At 49.4% G+C, this 11,443-nt stretch overlaps 5 protein-coding genes across 5 annotated transcripts; 2 read left to right on the top strand and 3 right to left on the bottom strand.

Annotated features, from left to right (window-relative positions):
• Positions 1-48: 48 nt before the first annotated feature.
• PFICI_07404 (uncharacterized protein) lies at positions 49-813 on the bottom strand (the record flags this gene model as incomplete). Its single annotated transcript, XM_007835985.1, has 1 exon — positions 49-813. One exon carries the CDS (start codon positions 811-813, stop codon positions 49-51), a length of 765 nt encoding a protein of 254 aa, XP_007834176.1.
• A 1,722-nt stretch (positions 814-2,535) lies between these two features.
• Positions 2,536-5,410, top strand: PFICI_07403 (uncharacterized protein; the record flags this gene model as incomplete). Its single annotated transcript, XM_007835984.1, has 11 exons — positions 2,536-2,602; positions 2,659-3,446; positions 3,493-3,861; positions 3,912-4,119; positions 4,178-4,349; positions 4,415-4,450; positions 4,502-4,580; positions 4,635-4,677; positions 4,725-4,805; positions 4,858-4,887; positions 4,947-5,410. 11 exons carry the CDS (start codon positions 2,536-2,538, stop codon positions 5,408-5,410), a joined length of 2,337 nt encoding a protein of 778 aa, XP_007834175.1.
• Positions 5,411-5,601: 191 nt separating this feature from the next.
• PFICI_07402 (uncharacterized protein) lies at positions 5,602-7,217 on the bottom strand (the record flags this gene model as incomplete). Its single annotated transcript, XM_007835983.1, has 4 exons — positions 5,602-5,695; positions 5,760-6,744; positions 6,807-6,857; positions 6,920-7,217. 4 exons carry the CDS (start codon positions 7,215-7,217, stop codon positions 5,602-5,604), a joined length of 1,428 nt encoding a protein of 475 aa, XP_007834174.1.
• Positions 7,218-8,197: 980 nt separating this feature from the next.
• PFICI_07401 (uncharacterized protein) lies at positions 8,198-9,841 on the top strand (the record flags this gene model as incomplete). The annotated part of the gene is made up of 4 exons (XM_007835982.1): positions 8,198-8,497; positions 8,553-8,935; positions 8,993-9,494; positions 9,575-9,841. The coding sequence occupies 4 exons, from the start codon at positions 8,198-8,200 to the stop codon at positions 9,839-9,841; spliced, it is 1,452 nt and encodes a 483-aa protein (XP_007834173.1).
• A 200-nt stretch (positions 9,842-10,041) lies between these two features.
• Positions 10,042-10,912, bottom strand: PFICI_07400 (uncharacterized protein; the record flags this gene model as incomplete). The annotated part of the gene is made up of 3 exons (XM_007835981.1): positions 10,042-10,326; positions 10,399-10,798; positions 10,854-10,912. The coding sequence occupies 3 exons, from the start codon at positions 10,910-10,912 to the stop codon at positions 10,042-10,044; spliced, it is 744 nt and encodes a 247-aa protein (XP_007834172.1).
• Between the last annotated feature and the right edge of the window lie 531 nt (positions 10,913-11,443).

Here is an 11,443-nt window from a genome sequence, read left to right as displayed (position 1 = left end):
GTCTTCCAGAGATCAGCGTTCTTGTGTATTGGCTTGCCATGGCCATCATCAGGCAGATATTACAGGATTAATACCGGGCACTGACTCATCAAATGCCTCTGCAGGGAATATCCTCTGCCAAAAATAGCACACCATAGACGCTACCAAAGTGAGAGGAATCGCAAAGACGAAATAAAGCCAAATCCTGCCCGAAACAGTCCAACCAGAATCGCCACTATAGTCGAAGAAAGACATGCTGAATATTGCGCAGGTAAACGTCGGTGGAAGAAAAGCCAGAGTTAAGAGAGATATCGTCTTCATGGCAGCACTGTCCACCTTGGCGGCCTGGGCGATCCTCATAGACACCCCCGAATCGTATTGAGCAACAATATTGAATGCAAGCTGGATCTCGTTCTGTAGTCGCTTTTGATTCGATTTGGAACGGCACTGCAGACTTTCGATCATGTGTTTGGAGAACAGCAGTTTTTGATGCACAGCCATCCATGCATGCTTGTTCAGCACGTCAGACCGAAATTCTCGATGCTGCGCAAGCATCCTTTCCATGGTATGCGTAACAACGTCCAGTGTCTCTGTTACGTGAATCGCATGGCGCGCCAGATCATGAAGACGTCTGTAATTAGGCTCGGGTTTACCTACTGGTCGCTTGTCTGTTTCGATTTCTCTGATCTGGTCGCGGACGGCCCATACTGCCGCATCTTCAAGGCACACGAGCTCACGGGTTATGTTGACATAAACCCAGAGCGGGTCCTCCAGATGGCGCGAATCGATTCTCATCAGCGATTCGAGGAGACGGTCTGTACTGGATGGCTGCATATCGAGCAGGAGAACTTTTTGATTATTGGATGATGTCCATAGCGTGAACACATTCATCCTAAACCATTCATACCGCATGCAGTCTCTTATTTGTTTTGTTTCAAAGCATGCCCATGTGTCTAATGTGCCGTTAGCTAATCGTTCCCTTCCAGCAATAGCATTATTTCCTTACTGAGACTCAATGCATTATCGGCTTGTTGCTCCTCGGCGAAACCGATATATCCATTGGACTGCTGTAGCTGCTTCGACCAGCAATCTGCGGGAATTCGATAAATTCTGGTGAGGGCTTGCCGACAACCGGAGCAGGCTAGAGTCCCGCTGGTACTGGCTAATCTTCTCGCCGTCAGCTTTGCACTTGGATCCCCTGGAAGAGAACACGAACAGGATGCTGATTGGCGAATTGGTGCAGAGTTTCTGCTCCCCTTCATCTGCTGAATGGAACAGGTTGCAATCTATCTCGTCTTTTTGCCAAGTATCATTTCCTGGTTGTGCCAGCAACGTATCAGTTTCTTTCAAGTGCGTGTTTGCAGTAGTTGCCGGGTACTTGCCTTTGTTCCACAGTAGCACAGACAACACTGAAGGACTTGAACAAATATCGTCAGGCATAGTTTGCATGTAAATGGTATAGCAGGACTTTGTTTGAGCTGGTATGAACATCTAGCCGCGTACTGATGATGACCAGATAAACAAGGTCTTATACGGCGGTCCGCGAATATGCGACTGCCTTCTCCCTCTGACCTAGCTAATGAACTGCGACCCTAAAAGATTCCAGGTCACGACACTTCTTAGAGTTCCCAGAAATTCGACGGCACCAGGATAGCATTTCGACAAAAGAGCCTCCGGGCCAATTATAATGTTTTGCTGAACTCCCGTCAAACCAGCTGTAAGTTTGCAGGGCACAACTTAGTCTCGCCTTGAACTCCTGTTAGGCAAAAGTATTTGGTCATTTGTATCTGATTTTTCCGCTATTTTCTTGTGTTTCAAGACATTATAGTTTATAATCACATGTTATAATTTATAATCACATGATAGCGCACGAAGTCCCGTCGCAGAACCCATTCTTTCTTTTTCTGGAAACAGTCCAGCACTGCATAGCACCATTTCGACTTGACATGCCATACCACATACCTAGCAATAAAGAATGAAGGTCTTGAATCATCTCATTCAATGTAGTGCAGCTTCTTCCGATGCGCAGAATTGTGACTGTGTCGGTTGTAGGTGAGAGAGTTTATGCCTGAACGAGCTCTGGCCTTGCTAGATCCTGCGGCAGGCCCAGTCTGTGTCGAAACTTGGCAAAACCTTTATTTACCTACCTAATAGTACGACGCTCTCGGGAGGTAACGCATTGGTGTACAGTGTATAAGCGCAAAGTTACAAACCGCTATCGCAACCTTGAATTGCTTGGCCGCTAACTACTAACTCCACGTCTGGTCATCAGTACAATAAAGCTATGCGGTTGGCAGGTGTTTTGTCCGTTGGAAACGATCCAGAGGGAGCAGGCTGGCTTTCGTGATTATATTGGCATAAATTGCATAATGCCTCAATCTCTGAACAAAACACGGCAATCTTGTTGCACCGAGAGTCGAGGAGCATCGTTCTTCACCCACCACAGTCGGCAAACAGCGAAGAGAATCGCATCACTTCAATGATGGCAGCAGGTCGTATCGAAGGCGATTGAACACTGTCGATGGAAGAATGGATGCTTTCTCTGATAGCGAAGCGATGGGGTCTCAGCGCGATGAAATGGTAGACGAGAACGATGAAGACGAAGGCAGCGATGAGAGTTACGGTAGTTCTACGCACCATCACTAACCATTATCCATGAGCTGACTAGTTTTCTTCTAGAGCCGCGCCGACTGCGTCACAAGGCTCCTCGCCGGCGTCCAAGGAGAACCATCGATTGGCGTTACGAGATCTGCACCTTCTTGGATAAGCCCTGCGATGTGCCCGATAATGACCTGCTTGATGCTTTCGAGGAAGCCTCGGGTACCCTAGGAGAGATTGAGCGGTTGCGAAGACAAGCTTCTGATCAACACATTCCTCCAAGATACCAAGTTGTCCATGAAATCATATGCCATCATGATCGAACTGAACGAGGGATTTTCTTAGAACGTCCCAGTGTGGTCAACTATGGTCCTCATGGTGCACATGTCAGATCCAGCCGCGGAATATCCAACAAGGAGGTGTTTTTGGAAAGAAACAAGGAAATAACATTCCTGGTTTGGCGCCAATATGAGTGCTGTGGGATAGAGCCGCCAGACAAAGGTCTGTTACACCAAGGTGGTACCGATGATTTGAATATCAAGGCTTTGTTGAAATATGAATACATAGAAATCATCTCGTCTGACCTTCGAGAAGCCATGATTGCTCTTGGTAGGCGTCTGGAAGACATACCGATGCCAGATCTGGAAGAAGAGGAGGAGGAGGAGGAGAAGATCGATGCCCCGTACCTCTGGTGGTTTCACCAAAGGAGCCAGATACAAGTTGCCACCTTGGCCATGCAACCGGCCTTCCAGGAGCATATCGACGTGTTCGCACGATACCTCCTGGAATCTTTCGGCAATGAATGGGAGATTGTCGATCAGCTCTTGGCGAACAAAAACATCACCGTCGATTTGATACATTACTTATTTGTATGTGCACTCATTTCAGTCGTCCACAGGCACTAAAACGTAGCAGGTTCCGAACCAAGTCATTGTGTCCAAGTCTGCAGGTTCTGACGTTGCAAGCCTTGAGGGCTTCTGGCTTCAAGAATGGGCACAAGTTAGCAAACCCCAAAGTGGAAAAGATGGTCTCTCAATCAATCTCGAGTCAAGCCATTGGACCTTTGACGGAAATTTTGAAAAGCGCGAAACAGCCTTGACCATAGACAAGTTTCCCTCGATGCTAGAAAAGTTCGCCATTTCCGAACTGACGATCTACCCCCGAAGGTTCGCCAGCGGTGAGATTGTGCGAGCGCTACGCGAGCGAGGGAGGATGTTCTGGAAATGTCGTGAGCGTCATTACGTCATGAAAACCAATCAATCTGACAGCAGTCTTCAAGAGACGGTAAGATTCAAACCATGCCTGGGCAATCTGATATTATTACTGACACGCAGATCAAGGCACCCACTCGTTTCATGGTGGATAGGAAGGCATATTATCAGTGGCACCGGGGCCAGCGACAGCATCCGCGCGCACATGATGAGGGACCCAACTGCCTTGATGCTGCAACAATGGTCGAGGATGACCCTGATCTAGGTGATAATTTCTTCATGTGCCTCCCCACGAATATCTTTGGATTCAACATGCAGACACATGTCTGGGGTATGAAGTCTTGCTTTGGTTTACACACTTGTCAGTAAAGGTGCTTACCATAATACAGAAAATCTAAAAGTCGCCGAGATTCAAGATGTGGAATGGAATGAGAACGCCTTTAAACTCCTTGTTCTCGAGAAGGAAACGAAAGAGCTTGTAGAGGCCGTTGTCAAATATCGCATCATGGCAGGGGGGCAGACAGATGTCATACAGGGAAAGGGCAACGGTTTGTTTTTATTGTTGCATGGGCATGTCTTCATTTGCAGTTTTCTTTGATGCTCCACACTCACTGACTGGTTTGTAGTGGTCCGGGGACCGGCAAGACCCTGACGGCGGAAAGGTGGGAAGTCTCTGAATTCTGGCGTCGTTGACATGCTGACCCCAGATCTAGTGTCGCAGAAGTTGCAAAGAGACCACTCTACAGAGTGACCTGCGGTGATATTGGTACAAAGGCTGAAGTGGTCGAGGATGTCCGTTCCACCATCCTAACCAGCACTTAATGCAAACAATGCTGACAAAAGTAGTACTTGAGTGCTGTTTTAAAGCTGGGGAAGGCCTGGGAGTGTGGTGAGCTACATAACCCCGTGACTTATGGAATTGGCCTAAAGTTCAAGCAGTGGTTCTCCTCGATGAAGCCGACGTATTTCTTGAGCAACGGCACCTTCACCATCTCGAGCGAAATGCATTGGTCTCAGGTAAAGTTTCTTTCTGCGATTGATTCACAAGGTTCTTAGCTAATCGACATAGTTTTCCTCCGTGTCCTTGAATATTATGATGGTATAATTATGAAGAGCCTGTGATAAAAAGAATAAAACAACGCTAATCATTTGTGCTAGGTATCCTGATCTTGACCAGTAATCGTGTTGGTACGTTCGACGCGGCCTTCAAGTCTCGCATACAGTTGAGCCTGCGGTACAACAACCTGGGCAAGGAACAACGCCGGAAAATCTGGGAGAATTTCATCGAGAGACTGGAAGGTCTCGCACACTCGACTGAAGCTGGCTGTGACTTCCGAAAGAATGCGTTGGGTACGGACCGCGATATCGACGTCGGCATTGACACGGCTGGCATTCGCGAACACCTCGATGAACTAGCGCGACATGAGATCAACGGACGAGAGATTCGGAATGCAATTTCTACAGCGAGGCAGCTGGCCATGTTTCGGAGAGTTCCCATGGGATATGAGCATCTCCAAACGGTCATCGGTGAAGCGAACAAGTTCCAGCAGTACATCAAGGACCTCAACCAAGGTTTCACGGCGGACCAGTTATCAAACGAACGCGGAGAGAGGTACCATTAGAGCGAGAATGAACAGTAATCAATGGGTACCGCAGCGGAAAACAAATGCGGAGACACTCGGAATGTCTCTCTTGCAGTGAATGCAGAGATGTTTTGACATAATACCTGGGGTGCCGATCTCATCATCAAAAGCGATAGACAGGTTATAATTATTTCATGATTCGGATGCTCAAAGTCTCATGCGTGTAATTTCTAAGCTACTGTCCCGGAGTTGTCAGCACAGCTGAAGGCACCTCCAATGGCCCCAGTCTCATAAGCATCCTTGATGGACAAGGCAGTGCCGTATCTGGAGTTTTGCATTAGCCATTTTCGTATCATTAATTTCGAGATTCAAGATGTGCGTCACTTACGTTCCTCCAATGAGCAGGAGAGTTCCAATCAGGATGATAAGAATGTGGAAATAGTAAAAAGCAACCTGCCTGGGCTTTCCAGATTTCCGATAATAGCCGTAGTCGTAAATCCAAAAGCAAGCAGGGAAGATCAAGCTCATAGGCGCGAAACAAATGGACCCGGCAAGGGCGATCAGGTAGTTGAAGATGGGAATCGCTTCGGCCAGGACCCACGACAGGATGCCGAGCACGAAATTCACGCCCAGCCAGGTGCCCCAGTGGACGAAACTGTTGGTTTGCAGGTGAGGTGAGTCGCGGAGGATCCTCACAAAAACATACTTGGCCCCGGTATGGTTAAACAGAGCCGCGGAAATAATCAGACTAGGCAATGCCAGGCCAAAGGCAACCTTTTTCAGCAATGGTCCAGCACTGCCAAGTGAAGGAGAGGCGACCCATGCGCCACACCACCGGTAAATGACCTCGGAGACGGAAAGATAGACGGCGCCGACAATGATGTTGACAATGATGACGGCCTTTTTGTAGTCCTTGGGCTTTTTCATTTCAGCAATAACCGGCAGGTAACCCGGACCGCCAGAGCTGGAAATGAAAATGGTCGCAGTGGCAGTCATGCCAGCAGCAAACGTCGGGTATGCGATGCCGTACCATCCGAGCTCATAGTCGCCCGTGGCCGGGGCAGCTGCCGGGCGGTCGCGAAAGGTGACACCGATGGTCACGGTAAGGACACCGGCCATGACGGAGACAAAGCCCGCGGTCAGCGGCCACGTCATCTTGCCCCAGGTGCGGATACTGGAGACGGCAATGACCAGGACGGTGGCGGCAAAGCTAAAGGCCACCGAGCATGCGCCGTGTTCGGACAGGGCATTAAAGGCGATCGAGGTCCCCAGGATGCCCGAGCCCGTGCAAAAGACGTACGCGACGATGAACATGACGCCGACAAACTCCTTGCCGATGCTGCCCCACAGTTTACCGCACATGTCGACGAGTGCTGGGCATGATGATTAGACTTGGCTCGTTGTGCGATTCTGTGATGTTAATCATGATACTTACTGTGACATTCTGGGTGTCTATTGCGGAACTCGGCCATTAATATGGCCGTCCCTGTTTTGAATGGTCAATCACAAAACTCGGGAAAGTCAAATGTGAAAATGGACATTGCTTACAAGTGTTTAAAATCTGCCATCCAATAATGGAGAGTCCTCCGCCAATGGCCCCAAGGCTGTACAGCGCTCCCGGAATACCCAAGATTCCGGTGGAGATCTGGATCTTGAGAAAGATCAAACACGCCCTTTGCCAGGTGACGGTACGAAAATCAACGCCGCCCTCGGTCTTTTTGAATACTTCATGCTTTTCTCGCTCGGCTTCCTCGGACAAGATTCCACCGTCGTGAATACTCGGGGCGCTCGAGTCTTGGTCTAACACCGAGCTCTCTAGAGCCTTTTTCTCTTTGGTCTCGGCCATTGCTGGCGACGATGACGACCGTGAATGTAGTCAAACAATGTGGGTTCAATTATGCCAGATGTTTAGTAACGAATTTTATGAAAGAGACTTCAGTGCAAGCTACTTTGCACATACAAACATGGGACCATGTGGATGGGCATTGATAGTTTTAAATAAACTCCAACGTCACTGTGCAATTGTTCTGCATATCTTGAACGCAAATGCCCGGCAATCTGTATCGGCTGGGTGGTTCCTACAAGAGTTCACCTTATCTCCAATCTATCTCAAATGATATGGCATATCTCAGCACTCAAGCTGACCTGTAGCTGGGGAGATGGGCGTGGTTGTTGGTTATCTATACTGACGTTTTACGGTTCAGGCAAGGTTCAGGGGTGATGAGGGGGGAGGCAACTTCATACAATATGACATGCTAAACTCTATTCCGTATTCTGGGGGGTTTATTTGGCAGGCAAACTACTGGATAGTACAAGGAAATAACAAGACTTGACCGATGCGCCGCCTGCACCAATTGCTCACTATGGCATATCCCTCCGTCTATCCTTCGGAAGCTAGCGTTGAACCCGCCGCTTGCTCACCCCCGGCTCCGACAGATAAGGATTCTTGCCCTTGCTGCCGGCTTTTGCAATCGCGGATATGATTAGCGCATCCCGCTCTCCAGGCAGATGGGAGTTTGAAAGACGTATGTACACCGTAGGTCTGGCTTTTCATTCAGTCGTCTATCCATTTTAATGTCTTGCAGGTGAAACACATGGCTAGTACATACTGTAGAAAGTGGAGCAGCGGAACTCTGGTATAGATGCGCAAAGCGTCTTCCGTATACTCCACAAAAACGGATCACTGCGGAGGGTCTCTTTTGTCATTTGGACATCCATGGTGGCTTGATAATAATTACATCAGTGTCTATTTACACAAGCTGGATGCCGTCATAGTACTTTTGAGATCGGTCGTACATTTCAACAACTCGTGATATTGACAACAAAATGGGCTCGGAAACCCCAGATCGGAAAAAGGTTCACTTGAACTTCTTTGAGACGGCATGCACTGGCAATCACGAGTGCGCTGGCCAGTGGTCGCGGCCGGGAGATAATTCCAGGACAAAGGACAGTCTCGAGTACTATATCGAAATGGCCAAAATGGGAGAAAAGGCAGGGATCACGGCCATATTTTTTGCAGACACATATGCTGGACATGATGTATACGGTGGAAACATGGATGCCGTGTTTCGAGCGGGTGTGCAGGTCGCTCAGCTCGACCCCTTGGTCATCATATCGGCAATGGCCGTACGTATATTTAACAAGATCTCGCGTCATGATACGGCTGACATCCCTTTATCAGGCCGTCACCAAGTCTATATCCTTTGGCGTGACGGGAAGCACGAGCTACATTCCTCCATTTCCCCTGGCCCGGACATTCAGCTCGTTGGACCACCTGACCAAGGGCCGGATAGCCTGGAATGTCGTGACGAGCTGGTCACAAGCAGCGGCAGATGCCTTTGGTAAAGAGCTCGTGCCGCACGACCAGCGGTACGAGATTGCCGACGAGTACATGGACATCATGTACCGCCTATGGAATGCGTCGTGGGCAGACGGTGCGCAAATGTGGGATCGTGAGAAGCACATTGCATACGAGCCGTCCAAGATCAAGAAGATCAATCATGATGGAAAGCACCTCAAGCTCCACGCTAGACACCAGATGCACCCGTCGCCACAGCGAACACCGTGAGCCCATGACTTTGAATCGAATAATAAAAGCATTTACTAATGATGAAATATCAGAGTAATCTTCCAGGCTGGAACTTCAAAAGTCGGGCAAGCCTTTGCAGCAAAGCACGCCGAGGCAGTATACATTGGCGGGCTAGTCCCCAGCCAGGCAGCATACCAAATCAAGGCGGCCCGCGAGATTGCACAAGCCGCGGGCCGCGACCCAACGACAATCAAATTCTTTGCCGCCATCAATCCCATCATTGGCAGGACCATGGAACAGGCGCAGGCCAAGTTTGCGGAAGCGCAGGAGCACGCCGACGTCGTGGGCGCCCTGGCCCAGTTCTCGGGATACACGGGCATTGATATGAGCAAGTACCCGCTCGATGAGGAGCTCAAGCTGGACACGTCCAATCCCAAGGAGAGCGCTGTGCAAGGCTTCTTGGGCAATTTCGGCGATAGCCAAAAGGACGGTGATGTCTGGACGCCGAGGAAGCTGGGGCTCAAGATTGCTATTGGCGGATTCCATCCATCTCCTGTAGGGACACCCGCCATGGTAGCTGATATAATGGAACAGGTAAGGTCTTTTTCTCCTTCGTTTTCTCTCTGTCTCTCGACTCATTGTGTCATGATTAATGCTTTCTGGCCGTGCTATAGTGGATCGATGAGGCTGATGTTGACGGTTTCAACATGGCCTATATCAGTAACCCCGGATCGTTCGAGGATATTTGTGAACTACTGATCCCGGAGCTTCGAAGACGAGGTCTATTATTTGATGGTTATGCCGTCCCGGGAGGTACCTTTAGAGAAAACTTGCTCAGACAACCTGGTCAAAAGACGCTGCGGAGTGATCATTATGGAAGCCGTTTCAAGTTCGAGGATGAACCTGATGAGCCGCAGATGGCAAAAGACGTCGCTACATAACTTCTTTTTTGTTGACTTTAATGGACACTGAGCTCTTGCAACCTTGTCTGCTTTGCACGAGCCTCGCTCTTCATGCGCTTGATTTGTCCATAAACTTGAGTAGAAAATGCTATCTGGCATATGCATAGCGTTGGAACGAGACCAGTATGATATTGGTGATTATGTGTTCGACTTGAACGCCAAGGTTCTTTCTTCAATCATTATCTTGACCCTCCAGTCACCTCGACAATACTGCCATTCATGAATTTGCTCTCCTCACTAAAGAGGAACACAACCACGTCGGCAACCTCCTCGGGCTGCCCCAGCCGCGCCAAGGCGATATCGGCCACGAGCCGCTCGTTGGCATCTCCACCCGCCACATTGCCAGCCATCGTGGGCGTATCTATCGGACCTGGTGCGACGGCGTTGACCCTGATACCCTTTGGGCCCAGCTCGAGCGCCATGGCTTTCGTGAAGCCAATGATGCCAAATTTTGTTGCGCAGTACTTTATTTCGAGGGAAAATGCAATGTTAGAATTGGACATTTGCGTAACGCCGATCAATACCAATATACTTACAATAGAAAACCCGTTGGTGGCCCGTATCCCTGCCTGGCTAGACACATTGACAATGGCAGTTCCGGCCTTGAGATGCGGCACAGCGGCCCTGGTGATATTATAAGGACCCCGGAGGTTCGTATTGACCAGCTTGTCAAAGTACTCGTCCGTCGTGTCCGTGATGGCCAGGGCCGTCGGGTTGACGCCTGCGCAATTAAAGACAAAATCGAGCCCGCCCAGCTCCGACAGCGTGTGCTGCACGGCGGCCTCGCAACGCGCGCTCGATCCCACGTCGCACTGGAATACCGTGTGTGTCCCTTCTGTGGACAGCTCCGCCGCTACTTTGGCGAGGGCGTCCTCATTGATGTCGCAAAGTGAGAGTGAGGCCCCCTTGGCGGCGAGCTTGATGGCCGTAGCGCGGCTGGCAAAATGTATTAGCATAGATTTTATTCATATTGGCCAAAGGAAGAATTTACCCTATTCCACTGGCAGCGCCCGTAATGAGGACTTTTCTGCCCACGAAGCTGCCTGGCATCATAAACTCCGCACCTTGATGGTTTCGGCGAGACCCGAAGATACTTGTAAACGATACAGCGAGGAATCCGGACAGACGGGCGTGCGCGATATAAATATATATAATTCTACGTAAAATCAATTTTTTGATTAGCGGTCGCTGATAATTCTTACGATATCGAGATGTCGTGGGCATGAGAGACGGATGAAAAATGAGAGCGAATACTCCAAGAGACATTTATAGAGAACCCACCTTGATAGGCCGTATAGTCAATTCAAGTGGAGATGAAGCGAAGCTCCGAAGACCACATCCTTGAAAATGAAACCCCGCTTTGCCCAGGTGCCCGAAGGCCCGATCCGACCCAATCCAACCCGTACACCTTACATACATGATTAGAACAAATGCTGAGGACTCTGAGGCTTGGACAGCATGCATGCGATTCTGCCATGTACGCTACGAGGACATGAAAGGATCTCATTGAAAGCGGGGGAAAAACGTATAAGGACTGTTATCCAATGACGTCTTAGACATCAAGTACAACTCGACAGCTAG

Source organism: Pestalotiopsis fici, assembly GCF_000516985.1.
Source record: "Pestalotiopsis fici W106-1 unplaced genomic scaffold PFICI_Scf_5, whole genome shotgun sequence".
Taxonomy (NCBI): Eukaryota; Fungi; Ascomycota; class Sordariomycetes; order Amphisphaeriales; family Sporocadaceae; genus Pestalotiopsis; species Pestalotiopsis fici.
Note: the sequence above shows the minus strand (reverse complement) of the source record. Positions and strands in the feature narration are given on the sequence as shown.